The sequence below is a fragment of the Equus quagga genome, chromosome 16 (assembly GCF_021613505.1).
Source record: "Equus quagga isolate Etosha38 chromosome 16, UCLA_HA_Equagga_1.0, whole genome shotgun sequence".
In the NCBI taxonomy this organism is placed as follows: domain Eukaryota; kingdom Metazoa; phylum Chordata; class Mammalia; order Perissodactyla; family Equidae; genus Equus; species Equus quagga.
The window spans coordinates 34,531,641-34,557,585 of NC_060282.1; the positions used below are offsets into that span (position 1 = coordinate 34,531,641).

The following is a 25,945-nucleotide window of genomic DNA, read 5'->3' on the forward strand; positions in this document are numbered from 1 at the left end:
ATAAAGACGGCATATGTAAATGTAATAGGTTTTCTTGAAAAATAAATTTATAAAAAGTAAAGCTATTAAGGAATTATTCTTTCCTTTTTGTAAAGAAATTATTTCTTTAAAAAGCTGAAATCTCAAAAAAAGTTTTGGACTTATCTCTGAAGGACAAGAAGTACAATCCCAGGTTTCAAGCAAGAAATGCCTTCCCTATATCAATATTGTGTAGTACAGTAAAGTGATTAACAGCAATAGCATTACATTTTTGATAAAATATCTTGAATGTCTAGATATTTTCTGAGCATTAGCTGCATAATTGAAGAAATAAACACATGACAAATTTAAAAACGAAACATTTTAGATTAATTTATAGCAAATATACATATTTGTATAATATAAGAAATAACTTAAAGTAATTATATAATTCAATTCTATAATTTTCATGTTTATTATAATGTGCAAGGTACAAGTTTAACTTTTTAAAAATTCTAGTTTATATTATTTTTGCATTACTTCCAAAGTTAAGAGAATTGTAAGACACAAAATACCATGGAAATCATGGTAAACAAGTATTGTGTGGAAATAGAAATATTTTATTATTTTGAAGGAAGATAGATTAATTTATCTTTGGGCATGATAGAATTTCTCTACTGAACATTTCTGTTCACTTGAACATAAATTCTTTATGTTAGCTAAAAGTACATGAGCTCATTCAAAAATAACAGCAATATCTAGAGTCAGCCAAGTTAATAACAATCTAAAATGTGAAAATAGGAATAATACATACATTGATGAGAGAAAGTGAGACATCTTTAATGTAGAAAAACATACTACTACTACCCATAAGCCTATTTTATCATCAAAAAGAGAAGTAAAGTGTTCTCAAATCTAGAGAAGTATTGTTTTAGTCACTATTGGAAACAGAAAGAAGAAAAGAGTAAATATCCCGATTTTCTTGAGAACATTAGAAATGAATAAAATACTGAACAACAAAGATATGTTGTTTTATAAAATATGCACACACAGAAACATATAAGGTGCAAATGTTTTGAAGATATTTTGAGTATTTCATTAAATATTTATAATTTTCATTTTTATTTAATTTTTACTTCAAAAAATAGAAACAAAAACAAAAATAGGCAGGATTATGTACCCAGCAACAATTACACATGAAGCAAATTAATACATCTTTAAAATATATATTTTGAAAATCCTGATAATATAACATACCCATATTCTATCATTAAAATTATTTTACTACATACATAGTTTTCATTTTCAGTGGATGCTTAATAAAGTTTTGTCAATTGTAAGAAATTCAAGTTGCTCCACCAAGGTATTGGCCCTATGTTTCCCCTTCCAAGGTCCTCCAAGATTCAATAAAATGACAAACATTTTAAAGATGTATCTCTAAAGGACCGACTTATGCATTGTATTATATTATGCAAGTAAATGTGACGAGGCATGGTCCTCACACTAGAATATCTCAGTGCTATGTTCAACAGTTTCACTGACCAACTTTGAGCAATTCACTAGCCTTCTTTTTGTTTTGTTAGCTTTACATGGATAGTGGTATGAGTATAGTGCAAATTCCTCATATACACTGCTGCCTGCTGCCTTTAGCTGTCACTTCACAAGGTTGGTCCAAATCATATAGTCAGAGGTAGCAGACAGAGGAATGAATAATCCTCCCAAAACACACCCACGCACAGTCTAACAGAACAAGAGGTGTGCACATTTTCAGGCATAACTACTATCAACTCAGTCATTACTGATGATATGATCTCTAAGAGTCAATAAAAAATTACTAGAAACAAAAAAAGCAAGAAAAATAAGGCCCTCTGTCAAGAAAGCGATTAGTGGAGTCAAACTCAGAGATTACACAGACATTGGAACTATCAGATAGGGAATTTAAAATATGTTAAAGACTGTAGTAGAAAAGATGGGCAACATTCATGAAAAGCTAGAGAAATTTCAGCAGAGAAATGGAGACCATAAGAAAGAGTCAAATGAGAGTCTTGTCGTGGAGAAGGAAGGCACGTGTTGCAGGGTCCTGGGTCGGGGCAGACAAGTGGGTAGGCCGAAGGCAACTTTGGAGCAGCACTTGGAGGACACAATGAAGAATCCATCCATTGTTGAAGTTCTCTGCACAAATTCACAAGGACTTAATTGGGCTGCCATGGGACCTTGTTAGATGAGCATGCTGGGGTGATGTCTGTTCTAGCCCAGCAAGCACTTACACTAGACTCTGACCCCCCCTAATATTCCTGTGGTATGTCTCAAACCAGATAATGGGAATATTATTATCCAGAAACACAACGGTATCACAGTGGCAGTGCACGAAATGGCCTCATGATGTTTGATATCAGTTCTCCAGCAGCTTGTCACAGGGACTTGATCCTGCCTATATTAATTATCCTAAAGAGCTATTAAAATTCCAGTAGTTAGGCCATTCATTTAATGTGCACTGGGCACTTTTTCACTGATTTTAGAGTAAGCTGCTTTTTTGACACTCTATGGACTGACTTATCAAAATATCAGTAAGATAGGATAATGTTTTGAAGCAGCAGGTCCAGGTTACTTTGTACATAGAATTTTTTATGTTCAATAAATCCAGTTGGATGGGGGAAAAAAGAGTCAAATGGAAATGCTAGAAATAACAGAAAGTGGCATATGGCAAAATGTTAGAAAATTACCTTGGAGTCAGTTTATGGAGATCTCAAATGTCTTAGACAGGGTTCAATTTTCAGTGAGAATGACCAAAAGCTTCTGAACAAAGTTAATTTTTAAGCAATCAATTACACAGATGAATTCAGCAATAGTATATGAAATGAATTAGAGCAGGAAAAGGCTGACTTGTAGTGATAGGGGTGGAAACAGAGAACAAGGTATGGATGACAAACAATATAAATAACAATGTAGAAAATATTCAATATATAGAATTATACAAACAGAATGTTAGGGTTAGAAGGATTCTCAGAAGTCACATAATCCAATCTATCATTTTAGAAATAAGCAAACTAAGGCTCACAGAAACTTGGACAATAGCACACAATTAGATATTTTCTGAGCTGGAACTTAAATTGAGCTTTTTTGATTCTAAAGCCTGTTAACTTCACTGAACTGTGACCTCTTTGACAGTAGGGATGGGTTTTTTTCTCTCAATGATATTTGACAAACTACTACCATATAAATTAAATGTAGAAATAAATAAACCAAAGAAAACCTCTGAAATTCCAAGCCTCCAAAATGAAATGATGCTCTGTTAACACTAATAGAAGAATTCTTGGGAAGAATGATACTAATTTCAGGTTTGGACTAAAATTTGTGACGCATTGCAAGAATATTCTTGTACAGATGTCAATCAGATAGAGAAATCTGGCCTTCAAAGGAGAGAGTTATACTGGAGAGATAGTTTGGATAATTTAGTTCAAAAACCATTCCACAAGAGAAAGAGACTGATCCAGATTTGAATTGTGCCAAATAAATAAAAGAAGAACAATGCAGCAAGGAAACTGAGGATATTTCTGAGAATGGATTCAAATTTTGGATATGTAAGCATGTAAAGAAAAGTGGAGACTAATAGGGAAAGGTAAAGGGATCCAGAGAGTGGAGTTCTCTGTTGAGATAATAAGAACTAGTGAGGTAGAAGTCACTCAATGAAAGAATAAGAAAGAGCTATGTGTAGTTCTGGTCCAAGAGTGGAGTATTTGAATTAAGATCTCACAGGTAGAACAATTTCAAATGATGATAACATTAAGAGCATGGCCATGGGAGTGACTGACTGAAGAAGAATTAGCGGTAAAGCTCACTATCTCCAATATGAGAGAGTCAAGGAAATAACTGGGTGCTGAGCAGATCATTCAGGTGAGTGCTAACATCATTCAGGCTGATGGCAGGAAGTGTGATGAAGAAGAAGACTAAAACCAGGTGCTAAAATCTTAAGTGAATAAAATAGCATAACCAAGAGATCAACAGATGATATCAACATGGAAAGGTAATGAGTGGTTGTGCTCAGTTGCATTATATCCAAAGGTACAGGGGTTAAATTAAAGACAAGAAGCATAATCACGTTATGGTAATAAATATAGGAGAATGGATAGATGACCAGATAAGCTTTTATATCTTCAACAACCCTAGCATCTCATAGTGGATTGAAGTGGGCGTCAGAGGGACTGAGTAGCTCAGAAAGTTAGCACAGTGAAAACAAATGGTCAAAGTCACTTCAAAAAAAGCAAAGGAAGAGAACATTAAACTGAAAATTCCGCATAGCATTTACTACTTCTGTGGAAGAGGCGTATAGATGCAATAGGCTTGGAGCCTACAGGTAGATGCAAGGTACATAACCATATATTCTGGTTCTCAGTTTGGGTAGTAGATTCATGGATGTTCACTTTATTATTATGCCTTGAAACGTATATACATTTTTTTGTATGTATCAAAGTGATAATGAGAAAAGATAATATTTTAAAATGCATCTCAAGAACTTCATTCTTACAAGATCTACTCTACCCAATATGCCTAGGAGCAGGTGTACACTAGACTAACAAATTTGAATCATTTAAGTAATGTAAAATCCTATAGTAAGATATTTGATAACTGATTTTCTTGTGTTTTATTTTAATATAAACATTAATGATATTGTAGTTCCTGACCTCAAATCAAATCATGGCACTAAAGGCGGTTCAGAAATGTATCCTTCAGAATAGGTCAGGTAGGCTGAGGTTGAGAATTTGGGTAAGTGTATGAAATTGGTAACCAACCTAGAGCTATATATAATAATATCATATATATATAATTATGTATAAGTAATATAAAGCAGACAATCTACTTACTGATAACTAAGACTAAGAATAATACAGATTCTTAAAAAACTAATGTGATTTTAACTTACATTGAAACAAAAAAACACCAGGGTAATTAGAATAAGCCTATAATCAGGGATGTCTCATTCACGTCACCCACCTTAAGAAAGGTCTTAGCCAATTATAAGGCCAGTTAAATAATTACTTTCCACGTTTTTGCAAGGTATATGTATAAGCACAGCAACCAAAAAATAGTCCTGATGTAATACATAGCAATAGTAAAAATAAAAGACATAAGGAATTATTTAGTTTGAAGCAAAATAACAGAAAAGAGACTGAGAAAATGCAAAAGAAAATTAAATATAGCAATAACCACTATCATATGATAATCTAGAAGGAACTAAATTTCAATTAGACTTAATAAAAGATATCACAAAACTTTTGAATTATTAGGAATTTACTGTTGATGTTATCTCTTATGTTTCCTTCCACATTTATCAACATGAATTCAATCCTTAGGAATTTACCCATTAGTTTCATTTTTTTCTAAACTCTTTTATTATCAACTCTTAATTAACTAAATTAATAGGATAAAAGAGGCCACACATAACCCAAATCACTCTGAAACAACAGAGTGAGTACAGCACTTAATTTCCTTACCTGTACTAGCTGAACCCACCACCGCAATATCACTGCCATTCTCTTCTCTGCCTGCAGGGCTTCAAAATGCTGTCACTGAACTGCTTCGAATCCCTAAAGCTACACATAGCCTTGAGAAACTGCAAACTTTAGAGACCTTTCCCTTCTCTTTCCGGTTAATCCTCCTTTCTGTTAAATGCCAGGTAATTGATATTTCCCTTCAATATAAGGGGAATAGTGATACAGTAGAAATGAACAAGAGTTTTTCCACAGATCCCGCATTCTCCATGGATCCAGGATCATCTGCTATGACCAAGAAGTAGATGACAGTCACCTTTCACCAGGTTAAGCTAAACAGTTCAATCTGAGTACTTTAAGGACTGACTCCTCAACTGTGGAGGGAGGTGGGAAAGTGGTGTTGAGATATGTACAAATCAACCAGTACTGTCTAAATACCTAATTGTGGACTCTGCTGAGGAAGGAGGGGAGCAAACTGCAAGTAATTTTTAAAAATACTGTTATTCTATCTTTCTAGGTAATCAAGAGTTAACTGTAATTCCTGGTAAACTAAATTTTTAGAATTATCAAAGAGGTAATCGTAGTACATTAAAGGCAAGCCGTATTTTTGACATCCTATACAATCAAAGTGTTTATATATGCTTTATTTTCTACTAGCTTATAAGGATAATATTTCTATATTTCATTAATAACCATATATGTATATATAAAAAACAGAAATAGAAGTGAATCATATAATGTCAATAGACAGAAACATGCAATTCTATGAACAGACTCAATTGTAAGAAAAATATACCTGCCATCCCTGTGATGGTGTTCAATGGTCTGACTGTATCTGGAGCGAGGTAGAGTAAGAAAATGACTGCAAGCATGGCAGAAACAAGAATATAAATGAGACTCAAGAAAGAAATGAAAAGGTATAGTTTAATTTATAAAGTGAGATTCAAAAAAGATAAGCAGATAGTAAGCAAAGTGAATGAAAATCATTACTGGAAAGCTTGCTCCTTCCTCCCAATGTCCATTGTAATATGGCAGTGCTAAAGGTTAAAACATTCTAAGTATTCTAAAATAAAACACAACAAAAATATAACAAATTGAGATTTAAACAAATCATATTTCAAAATAAAATCTTAATTATCACCCGAACATCTTCAGCACCATCTATAAAATGTTATACAATACAGATGTATTCCCATTTTTCAGGAGGAAAAGTGAGAAGAGAAAAATAATAAACTAACCAGAAAGTTTAAGAAGAAAATAATAAAAAAGGTAATTTCTAATACTTCTTATACTTAAGAGATTTTATAAGGTAACTATTTCTTCTTCAGTCATTAACAAAAATAACTAAAAGGGCTTTAAGAATTCCATTTAGTAAGGAAGAAACTGATTTAAATGACTTTTACTTGACTATTAATTCTATTTATTAAATTTATTGAATGCTATCCATTTTTCCATTCACTATGTTTATTATACGTTTACCATATGCTATTGGCTCTGCTTATTTCATGCTTCTTGACTACCATAAGCCATCAAATCAGCACACCCATCTCTAGTTGACTCTCTTATTTCTGAAGCACTAAATCAAAATCTTCTATTTCCTTAAAACCTTTCATGCTAAAACACTTAATTTTGGCAGATGATCATTACGTTTCAGCAAAAGATGGAAACCAACCTTGAACTCTCTCAAATTCCACACTTCTACCTTTAAATATAGAGAAATATGCATTTATATCTTCACTTGTCCTTTTCTTCTGCACCAAAGGAAATTTCTCTACTTGCAATCTTACTTCTCACACAACCTTGCTTCATTCATCGTCTCATGCCATCGCTTCCTCAATTGCACTGCATCCCAAAAATAAAACTTTTACTGACCTTGCCTTCCTCTCAAGCCATTGCATTTCTTTGATTTTCTTTTCAACATAAGACATTTTAAAAGACATATTTATAATTCTTGCCACAGCTTCCTCGCTTTTCATTCATGCTTTAAGCCTACTGTAATTTGACTTCTACTTTTACCATTCTCCTGAAGCTATGCTGTGAATGTTATCTGTGGAATCCCAAAAAAATCCCTTAATCTCCTCTTGATCTTCATCATACTACTATTATCTAAGGTATTAGACAATGATTTTCAGCCTCTATTTCTTGACACTCCCTCCTCTCTTGGTTTCTGAAAAACTATTCTCTTTAGCTATTAAAAATAGTATTTAACGCTTAACTATGCCAGCTACTCCATTAAAGCTTTCTCTACTTTATCTCATTTATTTCTCATAACAACTCTTTGAGGTAGGTTCTAGTATTCCACAGATGGAGCAACAGGCTGTGAGTGCTTGCCATACGATAAGTAGCAGGAATGAGTTTAAAACTCATTAACCCAAGGTTCAGGCTCTTAACATTTATACATATGGCCTGGTCTCTCACCTAACTGCTTCTTTATCTATTTTATTTACTGGATTCCCTTTCTCTGTACTCCTTAGAGGCATTGGTTTCCCAAGATTTTTTCCTGGACCCTCTTTATATTCCAACACATTCTTTCTGGATAGTACTATTTGTTTTTATAGTATAAACTTTCATTGTGTTTTGGCCTTGATTTTTCTTTGGGTTTCACAGCATATTTCTAGCTGTTTCCTGGGCTCTCTGCATGGCTCCTGGAGTGTCCTATAGACACTTCAGAAAAACACATGTCAATTGTGAGTCTTGAACAAGACATCTGCCTGTTTGGACATCAGACGCTACATTTGTCAAATATTGGGGCTGGAGCAATAGTTCTCAAACTTTCTTTTTGAGTGGAAGACCCATTTGTTTTTTCAAATAAAATTTTTTGTAAAACCAATATATAGGAATCCAACAATATTAAGATGACTCTGGCTAAAGCCTCTCTTCAGAACCTAGGACTCCATAATTTCTAAAGGCCCGTCTGGTTTCAAATATAATTCTTTAATCCCCCTTTGTAACATAACATAATACTTCAGCTATTCCTCTTCTTGTAATCCCAGTTCCAATGAAAGATTTAAACACCCACTTAATAAACCAAGTTTTAAAATCGCAGAATTTAATTCCTCCATTTTCCTTATTTTCCACATTCAGTTGATGTATAAACCCTGCTGGTTCTATGCCTAAACAACTCAGATTTATCCCTTCTTTTCCTTTTCTCCTGCCACTATCTTAAATCAGGCTTACAATGTCTACTGAAATAACCTTCTATTAAGTTTCCCTTCCTTCAGATCCCAACTCTCTCTTGATCCAATCCATTCTCCACCCTGTCTACAGAAGTATATTTGCAAATTATGCTTCTGATCATGTAGGTACCTTGCTCAAAATCCTTCAATGGCTTCCTATATCAAAAAAAAAACAAGCACATGTTCCTTAAAATGTCATGCAAATTAAGTTCTAAACTACTTTCTATCTTCATCTATTATCATTTCCCATCTCCCACACCATAACTTTTTGTGTGGGTATTCCAGACTACCTAAGATTCTCTAAATATATCCCATACTTTCCTGACTCCAAGACTTTGTTCATGCTCATCACTCTGCCAAGCATGCCCATCATCCCCTTCTGACTTCACTGTATTGTCTTTCAAAGTTCTACTCAATCTTTACAATTCAACTTCCCTTGGAAGTTTTTTCCCAAAGATCTACACAAGTAATTCTCTCTCCAATCTTTTCCAATAAAATTACACTTCTGCCTCACAGTCTTCTACATTTTATAACTAGTTGGTATGCTGTATAATTAGTTGGTATATATTATTAGCTATTATAATTAGTTGGATGATCTGTTTATCTAGACCGGGATAATGTCTATTTTAAATTTTGTGCACAATGGCTGACCCACTCAATAAATGCATTTTGGGTTAAGTTAAAAAGTAAAAACAGAATTACAATCTTTTCATGGTGAACCTACTTTCCGAAGAGAGCAGTGGTTCTCATAATCATAGAAACACTCTAGAAATGTAAATAGAAGATTATAAACCTATGTAGTCTAAGAAAATAAGGAAAACAGTATTTTAAAAAGGGCATTCCTAGCTTTACAATGAGTAGAAATAATACCCAAAAGTTGTGATGTTGGGATTTATTGCATTAAAAAGGAATAGATTTTCTCTGAAAATTACTTGAGTAACAAAAATGTGCAAACTTCAAAGTTTGTTAAAATATTCAAATTCATATAACATAAATATATCATCCAATTTCTAATATTTTCCTTGAAGATCCTTATAATTAATGTTGTCCCTATAAAGCCAAAGAAAACATTAAGCAAGAATCACCTTCATCAAGCATCAGTTTGTTTTATTTCTCTTTTTGTGATAGTTAATTTTATGTGTCAACTGGCCAAGGGGTGCCCACATTAAACATTATTTCTGGGTGTGATGGGGTTTCTGGATGAGATTAGCATTTGAATCACTGGACTCAGTAGATTGCCCTCCTCAATGTGAGTGGGCACCATGCAACCTGGTGATGATCTGAATAAAACAAAAATGCGAAGGAGGAGGAATTCCTCCCCTTTTTTCTGCCTCACTTTTGAGCTGGACATCTCATATGTCTCTGGCCATGAGGCTCCCCTGGTTCTCAGGCCTTTGGACTGTACTACAGGATCTCTCTGACATGTTACAGAAATATTATCTAGTACTCTATACTTATTCTAAGAGTAAATTAACTCATGTAAACAAATAAACTCTTGAAATGATTTCTGATACCAAAGCCACATGGTTTGCCCCAGGAAAATTACGTCCCTAGTTGTAGCAGTTACCAAGATTTACCAGAGAAACAATGATACAAAAAGTAGGAGAGATGGAGAGGAAATAAAAGATGTACGTTAAAGTCATCATTTTAGCTTAATATTCTTGCATCCAAGTTTCTGAACTACTTGTGAAGAACTTATTGTCTTTTCACAACAGAAGATGATTTTGACTAATGATAATAGAGATGTGCAGAGAAATAAAGATGCAATAAAATCTTGATATACAATTCTTTTTATATTACCTATAAGAAAAGGCTATGAATACTATATCTCCTTCTTACACCACTTAAGTTTAACCAGGTACTGTAAATTAATGTCAAATAGCAGAATTTCTCCCCCACTGTGGGCAGTGTAAAAGCTCTTATTTCATGCACTACTTTCCATTGTGTCCTCAAGTCCTTCATCCTTCCTGCTGGATCTTTCCGATGTATATGTGCTCTGCCTCTGTATCTTTGCTCTTGCACTTGCCTGAACAAACATGCCCTTTTTTCAAGGTCTAACTCACATCCTATATTCTCTACGAGGCTTTAAAAAAAAACACCTGTATTGACAGATTTCTCTTTTTCTGCTTAACTGATAAGCACATTAAAAATGTAAATTACTTGTAAGCCAAAGGATCTTTTTAAAATGTTATGAATAAGGCACATTTTTGAGTATATAACGATGCAAACTAGAGAAACAGTACTATTTTCTCTACACAACAACCCTATATAGTTGGTACTAATATTCTAATTTTGTAGATAAAGAAAGCAAGTGTCAAAGAGGTTAATTTTCCCAAAGACACACAGTTAGCAAGTGGTGCAAACTCTAAATTCAAACCCAATGCCATTTGGTTCCAAATTCTATGAAAAAGAGTACATTCAAGAAGTACTATTCTGGTCCAGTGTGCACCACCCAAAATACCTAAATTTTACTTACTATCTCAAAGGAAATTCTCTCTCAAGCTTTTTAATCAACAGTATTATTGATTGACTCTATAAAATGTTGTTCATAAAAATTCACTGTGAGAGTTCTAGAGTATTCTTACCTTCTAAATAGTACTCAAAATTACAATGCCTTCACACACATTCTATTACTCAAATTCTTTTAGACTATTAGGATAAAACAGAAATTAGAGACTCGTTTAATAATGTGATAGACTACATAGAAGGATAAAACTATACTTTTTGATTTTTGACTCTTCATGTTAATAAATAATGATTACACAGATGACTCAAAAATAATATATTAGAAAGGGTTTTATAGTCCTATTTAATCTAAATTCTATTTTATTTTTTTCAAAAGGGATTTAAAGCAGCTCACAATTGAGTAAATATGATCTGATAATCTACAGCACTCTAAAAGGGTAATGAAATCATATAGACCAATCTTCCCCAAAACTTCTGAATTACTTGAACATTTTTGCTAAACTAAAAGATTCATAAAGTTCTAAAATAAACAAGAAAAATATAATGACATTTCAATTATGACTATATTAGCTAATACCAAGGATTTAACAGTAAATTTTTTGTCATTAACCCTAGGGCCATTTGTCTTCAAATATTGATAAATGTGTTTGATATGATAAGAATATTCTTGTTTTTGAGTATAATTCTACAGATTAATATTATTCTATTCTTCTCTGCAAGATTTAGATCATATTGTCCTCAGAAAAAAATATCAAGTCCACTTTTCATTAAAAGAAGAACTCTACATAAAGTTGAAGGATTTAAAGTTATTGCAGACTTTTCTTTCTCACCATTTCCTTAAAAAACGTTCAATGAACAAGGAGTTTATGAATTGCTATATAAATAATTTCCAGAAGTGCTCAAACTCATCAAAATTCTATTAGGTAACAAAAGTACTCTCTCACCTACCCTAATATGACTCCTTCCAACTCCTAATCACACCAACATAGTTATCTTTCATTGTTATTGTACTTTATAAGCATCCATTTTTATAGATAGCATGCCTACAATTAACCCTAAAGACACAGATCACTATGAAAAAGTCAAACAAATTAAAAAGAAACAAAATACTACATTAACTTTTGGGGCCACCCCATGGCCTAGTGGTTAAGTTTGGCGCACTCCACTTTGGCAGCCCAGGTTCAGTTCCTGGGCACAGACCTACATCACTCGTTGGCAGCCATGCTGTGGCAGCAACCCACATACAAAATAGAGAAAGACTGGCACAGATAATAGTTCAGGGTGAATCTTCCTCAAGCGAAAAAAAAAAACTCTACATGAACTTTCATCCAACACTAATAAATAACTTTCTATATCTTCTTAGATCTCAGACACAAAAGCCAATACTTTTTTGACGCTATTGTAGACTAAGATATTCCCTATCTTTTCTTTTGGAAAAATGTCCTCAGACACAATGAAATTATAAGCATGAAGTGAATATAACTCTAGATTTAGACAAAACAATTAAATTTATAAATATTGACAGCAACTTCTCATATCAGTTAATTTAAAAGCCTCCAAGTGCTTTTACTAAAATTGGTTTAGGATGCATACAAAGAGATTTCTGAGTTCCCTTACTTTATCATAATAGTCTCTGAAGAGTAAATTAAGTTTTCTTTAAGAATCCTTATCTCAAACCCATTTGATAGTTTGGGGGAAATATAATAGCATTTTCCATTTTGTATGTAATCAAATCATAAATGAGAGGGTTAATCAATTTGCTTAACTTAAAAAAATTAGTAGTAATTAATGTATGCATTGAAATATACCATGTTATTTCCAAGTATGTCACATTTAATGGAGCAAATTCAGAGAATTCTTCCAAATACAGCAATCAAAAAGCATGATTCTTTAAGATGCTTAAAAGGTTTACTGAAAGCCATGAGGAAAAACCTCTTCACGAATTAGTTTTTGTGTTTGTTTCCTAAACAAACCAGACTTGCCTCAATATTATATAAAAAATAACATTGATTTCCCTGATGAATGTAAAAGACTTTAAATCTATTATCTCATGGAAATATTTTTATACATAATTATTGGTTATGATAAGGTAAGAATAATAAAACATCTTGTTTTCACTATAATTATCATTATATCCTTGGGTGTAAATTCACTAACTTAACTTGTTCGATTTAACAAAGGATCAAAATTGCAAGAGCGAGATGATTTTACATTTTTTCTTACCAAAGAAAAGATTGCTTTGTCTGTTTTATTTTTTTTTAATGAAGTAGTGGTCATAAGAATGAATGTAGGCATTGTAAAGGAAACATATGGTTTTAGAAACTAAGGTAAGAAATATCCAAGTTCAGGATAAAAACATTTTATGGTAACACCTTCTTCCTGAAGGTAGCGATTATAATAAGTTCTAATAGTACTTAATCGTATGTACCTGTCTCTATCTGGAGAATAATGGTCATCCATGACACGATGTCTATCCATTCGGCTAATCGTATTATAATGTCCAGTAGCAGAGCGTGTCCCTCGAAGTCCCTGTTCCACGTTCCGACTGAAATAGCAAGATGCATTAAACATCTTAATAAACCATAATCATATACTACACCAAGAAATGAGTTTCTTAATGAAGATAGTAGAAAAAGACAAAAATCACTGTAATGTCAAGTCCAAGTCTTTTAACTAATTGCACCTCTGCTGTGGCAGCAACCCACAAATAAAGTGGAGGACGATTGGCACAGATGTTAGCTCAGGGCTAAGCTTCCGCAAAAAAAACAGTTAAGATTACAATTAAAAATTCTAAATATAAAACTAACTCAATTATTCATTTAAAATAGGCGTTATAAGACTATCATTCTAAGAGTTTAGATTTTCTTAAACACTGCAAGTATATAAAATGTGAATTGTGCACATATTTCTTGTTAGCAAGCATATTATTTCCACTCCATTAAGGCTTCCTGTACTTAACTGGATTGATCAGTTTTCCACTAGGCATAAGACCTGGAGGGGCAGATTTTCTGAGCCATTCTTCCCATCACCCATGCTTTCCTTTTTATTCTTCGCATGATTGTTCATAATTTTAAAGGCCCAACAGATGTTTATTTTTCCTGTTTCTTAAATTATCAACATCTATATCATTCATGAGTATAATTAGTTGATTCTGACTAGATCTGCTAAATATTGATATGTGATTGACAGCTGGATCTTCTTTATGATTTTTAACTCATAACAAAATCATATATAGGTCATCCAAAGTTACAAAGTAGCCTATATTTCATATTATTTTCATTAGATAGGTTATTTAACAGCATTTTTGGTTTTTGTGTTTTTTTTTAATTTTTTTACTTATTTATTTATTTATTTTTTGGAAGATTAGCCGTGAGCTAACATCTGCTGCCAATTCTCCTCTTTTTGCTGAGGAAGACCGGCCCTGAGCTAACATTCGTGCCCATCTTCTTCTGCTTTATATGTAGGACCCCTACCACAGCATGGCTTGCCAAGCAGTGCCATGTCTGCACCCAGGAGCCGAACCAGCGAACCCTGGGCCGCCAAAGCGGAACGTGCACACTTAACTGCTGGGCCACTGGGCCAGCCCTAGCAGTTTTGTTTTTCCTTAAGTAACTTTTTTCCAGCAAATTTATTATTTTTAGAGATTATTAACAGTACTTTATGATTAATAGGCTTACAATACCAACCTACAAATAAAATGTGTGTGCTATCTTACCTTTGTGGAGGAGGGACACTGGGTGACCATGATCTAGTCCTTCCTATGACATCTACTCTGTGAGGGGACCCTGATAGTGAACAATGATTTGATGACATTACTTGTTCTGGCACTGATAATGTTGAGCTTTGAAGATCTCGACCATTGTGTCGATAATCTAAAGGTGAAAAGATTAAGATTATAGTTATCTACACACTATGTCCTTTTGTATTTTGTACTTTACTGAAAAACATAAAATCTTGGTGAAGTTGAAAGTTGAAATTAATTATATTAAGTGTAAATAACAAATAAAGCATAATACTAAGAAAATAATACAGTGTAAACACTTAAATTAAAAAGGAATGACAAAACTCAAATATTTAGATAGCTACTATGTCCAAGGCACTGTGCTAGGTAGAGTAAAACTTTTATATACAGTTAATTATCTTTGATAAAAGACTCAAGGTTATTCTAAAAACATTTTAATCTCTTCAGTGGCCTAGAAGAGCTTCAAATGCTTCTTGACAATTATAAACATTTAAAATGATTAACTTCCAAAAAGTTCCTAAAAATCTACAGTCAATTCCTTAAGAGATAAACAATATTAGAAAACACTGAACACCATTTGAAGTACCTATGTAAACTGCTTTCCTATAGTTTTGACAGGGCTGACATACGATAGAAGCTTGAGAATAAAAATATGACAAATTGAAGGAGGGAACTAGCCCAATGATTTGACACACTTAGACAAAGTCTATTAGCAGTAGTATTACCTTAATGAGTCCTAGAAAGCAAGTGATATTTGACAGAGGGGAGAAAAGTAGAAGGAATTCTAAGGTGGTAGCAACCAGCAGTTCAATGTAGGGCAGCAGTCGCGGAATAAGCAGTAAAGGTAAGTTTGATCCAAGTTGTGTGTATCTAAACAACATCAGGTTTGTAATGGAAAGAGCCTGAAAATTTCTGAGCAGAAAGTGATATTACCACTGCCATTATTTTCATCATGCTCAACATGGCTATGTTAATTGACCTTTTACTATGTGCTAGGAACTCTGCCAGGAACTTTACAAAATGTTCTGCTATGACATTTGTTTCAGAAATAACAGAAAAAGTATTGGTTCGTATGTGATTTTCCCCAATATGTTAATGTTTTGCAGTATTACCTCAGGTTAGGTTTCCAAGAAACAGAGCAGGAGACAAAGATTAGGATACACATGAATAATTGAGGAGTGCTCTCAGGAGAAAGGAATTAGAAGAGCATAATAGGGCATGAGAAGACACTAAGCAGGAATGTGGTCTCAGTCTGATCCCACTGGAGGCTCTGGAACTTGAATTGCAGCCCAGTTGCTCCAACTTTGAGGCAAGGGCCCGGGACTTTTGCATCCCTGTTAGCCAGTCACTGGCTGAAGACTGCCAATGGAAAGCAGGTGAGGTGCTTAACCTCCTGTGTGAGGGGATTTCCATTTGTCTAAGGCCAATTCTCTAGAGAAGAGGGCAGCTGTGAGCTGTTTGCAACCAATATTTACAGTATCTGGGGATGGGTAAACCAACTGAGGTAAAGGGGACACGGATAGAGCACCAATAGCATCCACTCCAACTATCAAATGATAGCAGTTGGAGGAAAAGTACACCAACACAGCTGGATGCAGCAAGCCAGAGAAATATAGAACTGTACGTGATGCTCATTCAACCTTGTTCTTCCTCTTGACTCAATTTGATCACAAATTCTGTCTTAGAGGTACGTATTGCATGAGTTCTTCTGGTGTTTGTGAATATTTCTCTTGACACCATAACTTTTCAGACTTATCCTCCTTTCCATATAGATATACTCCTTCCATATAGATACTTTCCTTTTTTAAAAAAAGTGCTACATTTAATATTTTTTATTGCTTAAAACTTAACAATACTTTTTAATTGTGCTCATATTTTTATTTTTAGTCCATGTTTTTGCAGGGCACAAATTTTTTTCAGGAATGTATATATGATGTAATAGAAACAACTGTGCAAAGAAGATGTTATTATCCCCACTTTACTTTTGAGGAAACTGAAATTTACTAAGAAATTTACATTAAGTGTCAAATACTAGGGCTGAGATTTGAAACAAGATCTGTCTGACTCGAATGCTCTCACTGTGTTCTAATACTACATTCTGCTCTCATGATCTAAGTAGCAATTTAGGAAGATGAAGCTGACAGCAGTGTACAATTCAAACTAAAGCTTACAGAGATTGCAGTAGGATTAATTGCTCTTATAAAACTTAGAATAGCATTGTCCAACAAAAGTTTCTGAAATGACAGAATGCTCTGTATCAGCACTGCCCAGTATGGTAGCTACTAGACACACATGACTATTGAGCACTTGAAATATGATTAGTATTTAATGTATTTATATTAAATCAACTTAAATTTAAGTTGCCACTATAGCTAGTGACAACTTTGGAATATGACAATTGGTAGTAGCAACAGACTGCAGAGAGAAAGAATCAATATATTCATTCATTCAACAAATATTTATGAGTGTACGTGCATGCCAGACGTCATGCAGTGAGCAAAACAAATAAAAAGCCTTGCCCTTGTGGGGCTTAAATTCTAGTTGAAAAGTGATAGAGACAATAAAAAGCCCACGAAATAATATATAATACGTTTGAAAGTAATTAGTTGCTATGAGGAGAACAGAACAGGGTAAGGGAGACCAAAATGCCAGAATAGGGGGACATTTTGCAATTTTATTTAGGCTGGTCAGGGTAGATGGGACTCATTGAGAAGGTGACATTTCAGAAAGATTTGAAGGAAGTGAGATGTTTTGCCAAGTGGATATACAGAAAGGAGGGTTCCAAGACAAGTGCAAAGGCCCCAAAGTAGGAGTGGACGTGACATGTTCACAGAACAACAAGGAGAATAGGGTGCTTGGAGTGCAGCAAGTCATGAAGAGATCAGATAGATCTGGAGAAAGGGGGCAAATCATGTAGGGCCTTGTATTGTAAGGATTTCTGGCATTTATTCTGAGTGACTTTAACCCATTCGAGGATTTTTTTTGTGGGGGGCAGGGAAAGATTTGCCCTGAGCTAATATCTATTGCTAATCTTCCTCTTTTTTAATTTCCTGCCCAAAGCCCCAGTATGGTTGTATATCCTAGTTGTAAGTCATTCTAGTTCTTCTATGTGAGCCACTGCCACAGCATGGCAACTGACAGATGGGTGGTGTGGTTCCATGACAGAGAAGCTAGTCACCCAGCCCACCAAAGCGGTGAGCGCTAAACTTCAACCACTAGGCCATCAGGGCTCGCTCCCATTGGAGGATTTTGAGCAGATATTGGACATAATCTATCTTTTCCTTAAACTGCATCACTTCGGTTACTATGCTGAGAATAGACTAAAAGGAGACTGGGCAATAAAGTCAGGCAAGAAACAAAAGTGGTTTTAACTAGGATGATAGCAATGGAGATTGTGGGAAGTAGTGAGATATGAATATATTTTGAAGGTAGAGCTATCAGAAAGATTGTGTGAAAGATTTTAAATTAGACATAAAAAAAGGGACAAGAACAAATCCAAAATTTTAACTCAAGTATATTAAACAATAAAGTTGCTGTCAAAAGACATGGTTTGGTGGGAAAGTTCAGGCGTTCGGTTTTAGACATGTTAAGTTGATGATTTCTACTACATTTCCCAGTGTAGATGTCAAGTGGGCAGTAGAAAATAAAAATTTAGAGTACAAATAAGTGGTCTTGACTGGCCATTTGGGAGTTTTAGCGTATACAGGCTATTTAAAAGCACGGAACTATAAATAGATGAGCTCACTAGAGCAGTGAGTATAGATAGAGAAAAAGTCCAAGGATGGCGTCTAGGGGCACTCTAATGTGAATCAATAACATTTTGTAATTAGATACAGGAGCAAAAAAGGGGAAGGAATAAAGGAGCCTTAACTTTTGATTAGCCCATTAGGAAGTTAAGAGTATACTACAAAGAGTAAGAGAAGTTTAGCAAGGTGTACCTGCTTGGAGAGGGGAAGATAACATATTTTCAGGCATGTAGGCAAACAGTTACATATGTGGAAAAGAGTCTTAGGAAAGGCATTAGAACTGTTGATAAAGATTTGAGAGTCATTTATAAAAAGAACATTATTGAAATCCAAGGTAAGAATAAAGAGAGACAAAAAGAGATCTGACTACTGAGTTTAAGGGAGACTATTGAGAAAAAGGGGAAGAGTCAGTACAAGAAGAAAATCCCAATAACGAAATCACATGGAGATTCAAAAGAAATGTAGATTCTTAAGAAAATATTCATGATTGGTAATGTAAAGTGTTACTCAGAAGTGATAAAAAATGAGTACTGGGGATAGATAATTGACTTAGGAAATTAGAAGATTATAGGTGACTTTTAAGAGCTAATTATCAAAACATCTCTCTAGCTTCCCAATGGAAAATTATTTACATTTGTTTGTATATTGTTTCAGGTCAGAGTGGGAAATAATACTAAAATTTTATGTGGCTATGATTAAGTCACATATATATATTCCATTTATTCACATTGTAGGGTGAGTCAACTGGTTCAAAGAATAGTTGGTTTATAACCATTCCCATTTTCCTGACTCAGTATACCATGGGAGGCAAAATCCATGTCTGGTACTGCTTCCCTGAGAAGCCTAAATTATCAATCAAAATTTCAATTTACTTTGAAGAATAATATTAGCAATGAAAATTTCAAAATTACCTCTGACTTGAGTTCATCAGAAAAAACAAAATAAAGAGCACATGGAAAATATTACCTCTGGCATAATCAGCCTTGCAAACTTGGAAAAACTGAATAAAGTGGCCAAAACTGTTAATTATTAAGAAAAAGTTGCTATCTTAGGTTTTGAAAAGGGTTATGAATGGTTGTAACTGATACTCTAAATTTGACAGATATGCAATCTGCAATTGGAAACAAATCTCTGCAAATGGGTAACAAAGTATTAACAGATTTGCTGTTGTACTGACTTATACTATTTGTTTAAAATGCCAGTTAACAAGGGGGAGGAGGGCAGGAAGGTACTGTGTATACGTATAGATTCAATTCCCATTTGAAATGCCTTAAGAACAATTTCACAGAGAATATAGGATGTTTGCTTGATCTAGTAGTCAAATTATTTGATAAACTACTGATTGAAGCATTTATTCTCCATTTCAACTGGTTTTAATGATGGAGCTTTAGACAAAAGGGACATAAAGAAAAGAAAATATAAGAAAAATATTTAACAAAATTAACATATGTGTAAGTCTTAGTTATCATGATACTTATGTAAATGTAATTGGCACATCATTTTCTAAAGTTATGGGCCTATGAAAAGAAAATATGTTAGAAACTACAATACCATAATCTTAATTTCGATGTTCATAAAAAGAATGTGGCAATGACTTCAAATTTCTAATAGTGACAGAATCCAAGGATTTGAAGTTATTGCCATATTCTTTTTATGAAGATCAAAGGCAGGATTATAGTATTCTAGTTTCTGAAATATTACCTTTTAAATGCATTACTAAAGTCCAGTTTATGATGAAAAAACTATCTCACAAAATCATATTGGATTTCAAAACAGCAAAATAAATGATTTTACACACCAATCTTTTCTCCTCAATGAATTATTAAATAAATCACTATATAGTCTCTACACAGGTTAAAAAAAAATGTTGAAACAAGAAAAGATGATTTTCCACAACGTTGAAAAACAACGAACCCAGAGTAAATACTTTGAATTTTGTAGGTTTTCTAAATACTATTCTGTAATAGCAAAAAATTTACTACAGAGAGTGTTATCCCAAATAATGAAAGATTCTTATAAAGTTTCTTTCAAAAGATACAATTCCTTTAACAGAATGGAAAAATAATAAAATGATCATAGTTTTACCATCCTGAAAATAGAAAATAGAAGAATTGAGATGTGCCAAAAATGGCATCAAGATAAAGAGCTTTAATGACCTGAAGGAAAATATTTTGGATGAAGAAAACCTGATCTAGCTATATATCTAGTAAAGAGAAGAAGTAGAAAAATCACTTATCAAAGGAGTAGAATACAAATAGAAAGAAACGGTAATGATCTCCAGATTAGAGACCATAGCAAATATTTTTCAAGACAAATTTATTGAGGTTTAATTCACAAATCATAAAACATGGAAAATATTTTTGCAGTCTTAGATAATTAATATATTGTTCACCCTTAGTGTGAAAAATAAAGGCTAATAGATATTGAGATTTTAAAAAGTACGTCACTAATAGCATGCTAACTGACCCATACTCTAACGAAAATTGTCAAACAAAAATTATCAGTCAGAATAACAGTCATTGATACAACTGCAGCATGTCTTACATACAATAGAACATGTTTTGTTTATGAAATTTGTTCAAGAAGAAGGGAATCAAACATTTCTATAATATTATAGTATAATGTACATATAAATATAAACATTTTCCCAGAATTTATTAAAAAAATAGCTACTTATCTACAATATTAAATCATCAGATAAATTTCAAACCATAAATTAGGCAATATTTTCAACTACAGTACCATAATTTCAAAATGTAGCTGTACCTGATACTTAACATAACAACAATGAAAAAATTTCAAAAATCTCCTTCAAATATTTGACATATTTGGTATATTGGTGATGTCAAAAAGATTTTATTTTTTTCACATTGTTATTGCAGTATATAAAGAAGTTTCAATTATACAATAACCCTTTAAATTTACAGAGAAATCCTTATTATTTAGTAGTTTAAAAACAGAAAATTTATAAGTATTCACTTCTCTGACATCTTCCAGTAAGGATATTCCATCTAACAATTGGTACAGATGTTTCAGCAATTGGAATTATTCAAGAGTTTAAATTGCTATAAAGTTGTTTTCAGGGGTATAAGGAGGCAAGTTATTTCTCTCATTTTATTTATTTATTTACTTATCTATCTATTTATTGGTAAATAATGATGAATTACACTTCTTTCGTATTACTATACAATAATTCTGAAATTCTTACCTGATACCACACCAATGCCATCATCACAGTCATAGTCAGAGACTTCACTATCACTTATTCTCTTTGACCCTATGAAGCAAACAATAGCAATAATTAAAATTGCCAATTATTAGGGAAAAAAAACCCTGATCAACCTGAAAAACAAATAAAAGGATTTTGAATGAAACACTTGAGAATTAAAAAATAGAGAGAGAAAGGAAGTCATTATGAGCTCACAAACATTTATTTTCACACATATTTCATGATGTGAGGATATTATCCTCCAAATGCATAAGATAAAGTTCCTAAATGGCTTAAAGCTTAAAATAATATTAAATGTTAAATAATATATGTAAGTGATTTGATGCTGACTAATAAAACCTATTGGACAAAAAAAGCTAATCAAAAATAGCAAAGTCAAGTCAGTTTTGGATGCTTTCAGACAAAGGCACTTAAGTGTAGATAAATTTCCAAACACAAACAATATGTTATTTTCAAAAGCATTCATGTGTCTTTTTCTAATAGGCATGACTAATAAATTAAATATACCCAATTCTTTTTTCATCACACTCATGAGAGGAAGCATAATTTAAGACATCTTAAACGTCCTTCTACTTACTATTTGTTTACCTGTTTCTTTATTGCTTTGACACGAAAATGAGAAATAAATGACCCACAAACTGACTCATATATCTAAATGATGAACTGTGTTATGTTTCCTAAGAAATAGCCTAAAACAGAGCAGTAATAATTATTACCATTAAAGAGCTCTGTGTGTGTGTTTTCATTACAAAACAAATCTACAACAAAATTTTAAAATGTTAACCATGCTATGGGAAAAATAGCATCAAATTGAATTAAGCAGAGCTTTGATGGCTAAAGTGTGAAGACACTTAATTATGAAATATATCACATATATAAATAAACACATTATAATTTGTTTTTTAATATATCTTTTCTCCTACATATGTCTCAGTACTAGGCACACCATACACAACAGAATCTTTTATTAAAGCATTTTCCCCTTCCTTGGCATCAGAAAACACTTAATGATAAATGAAGTGTTGCTATTTCAAAACTGTCTACTTACACTACACATTATTCATTAAATAGACTAAGTTCAGTTATCAGAAAATAAATGCTTTCCTGTTAGGTTTATAAAACACTGAGCGCTCATGTTGTGAAAGCTGTCTAAAGCAGCAATAGTTAAACGTTCTAAGACTGCTCTCCAACATTGGCAGCTTCCTCTTAGACATACCGTATACATGTTTTTCTTTGTTTGTTTGTCTGTTTTAATGCCTGCCCTCTTGGGAGAGGGAGTCTTTACTGCCAGGAACTGCAGTTCTTGTTTTTCTCCTTTTAACGGTTGGGTAGAAGACGCCTATCTGTTTTTACCACGTGGTCCCACTGAAGGAACTCACCTATTTTCCTTCCAAATCCTTTGGTTATAAAACTTTAGACTCAATCAAATTTGAAGCTCTTATAGCCCCAATTGATGTGGCAACTACAATTATCTGACAAAATCCCAACATACTGGGCAAAAAAGGATTTCTAGAATTAGGACATACATTCCAAATGTACTTGGAAGAGAAGATGAATAACACAGACGAAGCTATTAAGGAGATAGCTAAGAATTGCTACCCAGCTTGTAGCACGGTTTCACCTTGTAAATGCTCAAGGACAGGGTAATGATTAGTGTAATGTGCCAGGTACACCACAGAGCATAAAGATTATATGATTTTGGTATTGGTCAAGAATCAGATCTCTTTCTGGTGTAAGATAAGAATGACCCCAGCAAGAAACGAAGTTCATTTTATCAGCCTCTGTGAGTGGTCTTGTGTGAGTGTGTGCTTGGGGTTGGAGGTAGCAGGTATACATGGTTTGTAAATGTTGCTTCTTTCCAAATCTTATTGATTATTTTCCTGATGAAAGTCTTGATCTATTTTGCTATTAATTCTACAGAGATTAAATATGTTGCAATTATTTTCTAATTGGATCTTGTGTTTTTACATTCTGATGAATTCAAGTATTTAAGTTTCATCATTGAATGTATCAATCTACTCTTTTCAAAGTAGTGCTTTAGTGTCCTGTTTAAGAAATCTTTCCTGAGCTTATGAGCTGAGATATAGTCTCTTATATTTTCTTCTGAAAATTTAAAAATTTTGCTTTTAGCATTTAAATCCTCATCCATCTTGAATTGAGTTTATATATGGTATGAGATATGGATACAACTTCACTTTTTCCAACACATATCTCAGCATTGTTTATTTAATATTTCCACCTTCCCCTCAATGATCTGTGATGTCATAAATAAATGTATCCTATCCACCAGGATCTGTTTGGTGCTCTATTTACTTTTCCCAATACAGGCTACCTATCCATAAACCAATAACTCGCTATCTTTGTTATCATAATGTTTTATATTGAAAAGCAAATCCATCATATCTTGAATCATTCCCCTTTGCTCTTCCATATAAATTTTAGATTCAGGTTATCAAATTGCACAAAAACATCTTATTGGGATTTTGATTTGAACTGTGGTGAATCAATTTAGGGAGAATTGGCATGTATTATAGCACTGTTTTACTAGCCATGAAATATGACGTTCTCCTCATTTAAATTTCCATGAAATTTTTAACTTTGGCCACTCAAATTTTCCACATTTGTTGGATTTATCCTTTATATCTTATAATTTCCATTGCTATACGAAATATTGTTAAAATTATGTTTTCTAAACTAATTGTTCATATACAGAGATACAATTTTATTGTAAAATAATGTTAACCAACCACCTTGTTACAGTCTCTCTCTTTTTTTACTTCTAATAAACTGATTGTCGTTTAATCTGGATTTTTCTATGTAGACAATCTTTCTTCCCAATCTTAACGCTTTTTTCCTTTCTTTTTCTTGTTTTTCTATGCTGATAAGCACAATGCAGGAAAGAAGCAGAGAAACTTTCATTCCTTTTTAAGTTCTGATTTTAAATAGAATTTTTCTAATATTTCCCCATTAAAAATGGTATCTGCTGAACTTACATTTTATCAGGTTGAGGAAGGTCTCTTTTAAATTCAGTGAGGATTTTTGCATTTTCATTTACAAGTGAATCTCGCCTGTTGTTTCCTTTCTTGTACCAACCTTCTAGTTGAGGTTAAAGGTTATACTGGCTCAATAAAAGACTGAGAATTTGTCCTTTTTTATTCCCTGGAAGAATTCATGTAGGATTGTTAAAAAAATCTGTTCTTTGAAATTTTGAGAGAACCCATCAATAAAACTATCATGGTTTGATGTTTCCTTTGTGAGACTATTTTAAATTACGAATCCATTTTTCAGTAGATGTAGAATGACTTCTTGATTCAAAGTGTAATAAGTCATATTTTTCATAGGAATTTGGTCACTTTGTCTAAGTTTTCAAAGCATTAGCTACAATGTTCATAAATTTACCTTATCTATTTATTTTCTGATGTCTCTATTACAGCTCCATTTGAATTCTGTACCTTCTTTTTATTCTGCCAATAAATTTCACAAAAAGTTTATTTTGTGATTCATTTCAAAGGATTAATTTTTGGGTTCCATAATCCCATCAACTAGCAATTTGTTTCTTACTTTACTGATTTCTGCTCTTATTTTTATGCTTGTACTTCAAATTTATTTCACTATTCTTTTCCTAAACTCTTAAATTGGATGAGTACATCATAATTTTCAGCCTTTTAATCTCTACTAACATAAGCACTCCCCCTCTGACTACTTCTTTGCATACTCAAATATTTATATGTAGTATATTCATTAAAGTTCAGGTCTAGGTATTTTCTTCTTGAGTCTATAAAATACTTACCATACTTCATTAAATCTAAGACACTAGTGACAGAATGATGCATGACGACTGCAGAGAGAATAGATCTTGAAAAAAATGTTCATTAGAGTAGAAGGGTCTATTTTTGAAAATTTTCAAATGTATGGGTATAATTTATTTTTTTAAAAAAAACTGACATAGTAACACTGTAGTTGAAGAAAACAGCCTATATTTGTCAATTCTTTGAAATTTGTCAAAACATGAATTATTGAATAGTATATTAATAATTCGTACAAATGTTTCATGGATAACAGAGGAATATGAATCCATTAATTATTAGATGCAGAGTTCTTTATTTGACCATGAGATTAAACTTGTTAATTGTGTGATT

General features: G+C 33.0%; 1 protein-coding gene across 1 annotated transcript in view; it reads right to left on the minus strand.

Moving 5' to 3' along the window:
- The window catches only part of RIMS2 (regulating synaptic membrane exocytosis 2), a 572,812-nt gene that overhangs the window by 203,797 nt on the left and 343,070 nt on the right, over positions 1–25,945 (minus strand). The window contains exons 17-19 of the mRNA XM_046642144.1: positions 21,786–21,854; positions 14,805–14,961; positions 13,518–13,634 (exon numbers count right to left, since the gene is read on the minus strand). Coding sequence (XP_046498100.1) covers positions 13,518–13,634; positions 14,805–14,961; positions 21,786–21,854 — 343 coding nt within the window. The remainder of the gene's footprint in view (positions 1–13,517; positions 13,635–14,804; positions 14,962–21,785; positions 21,855–25,945) is intronic.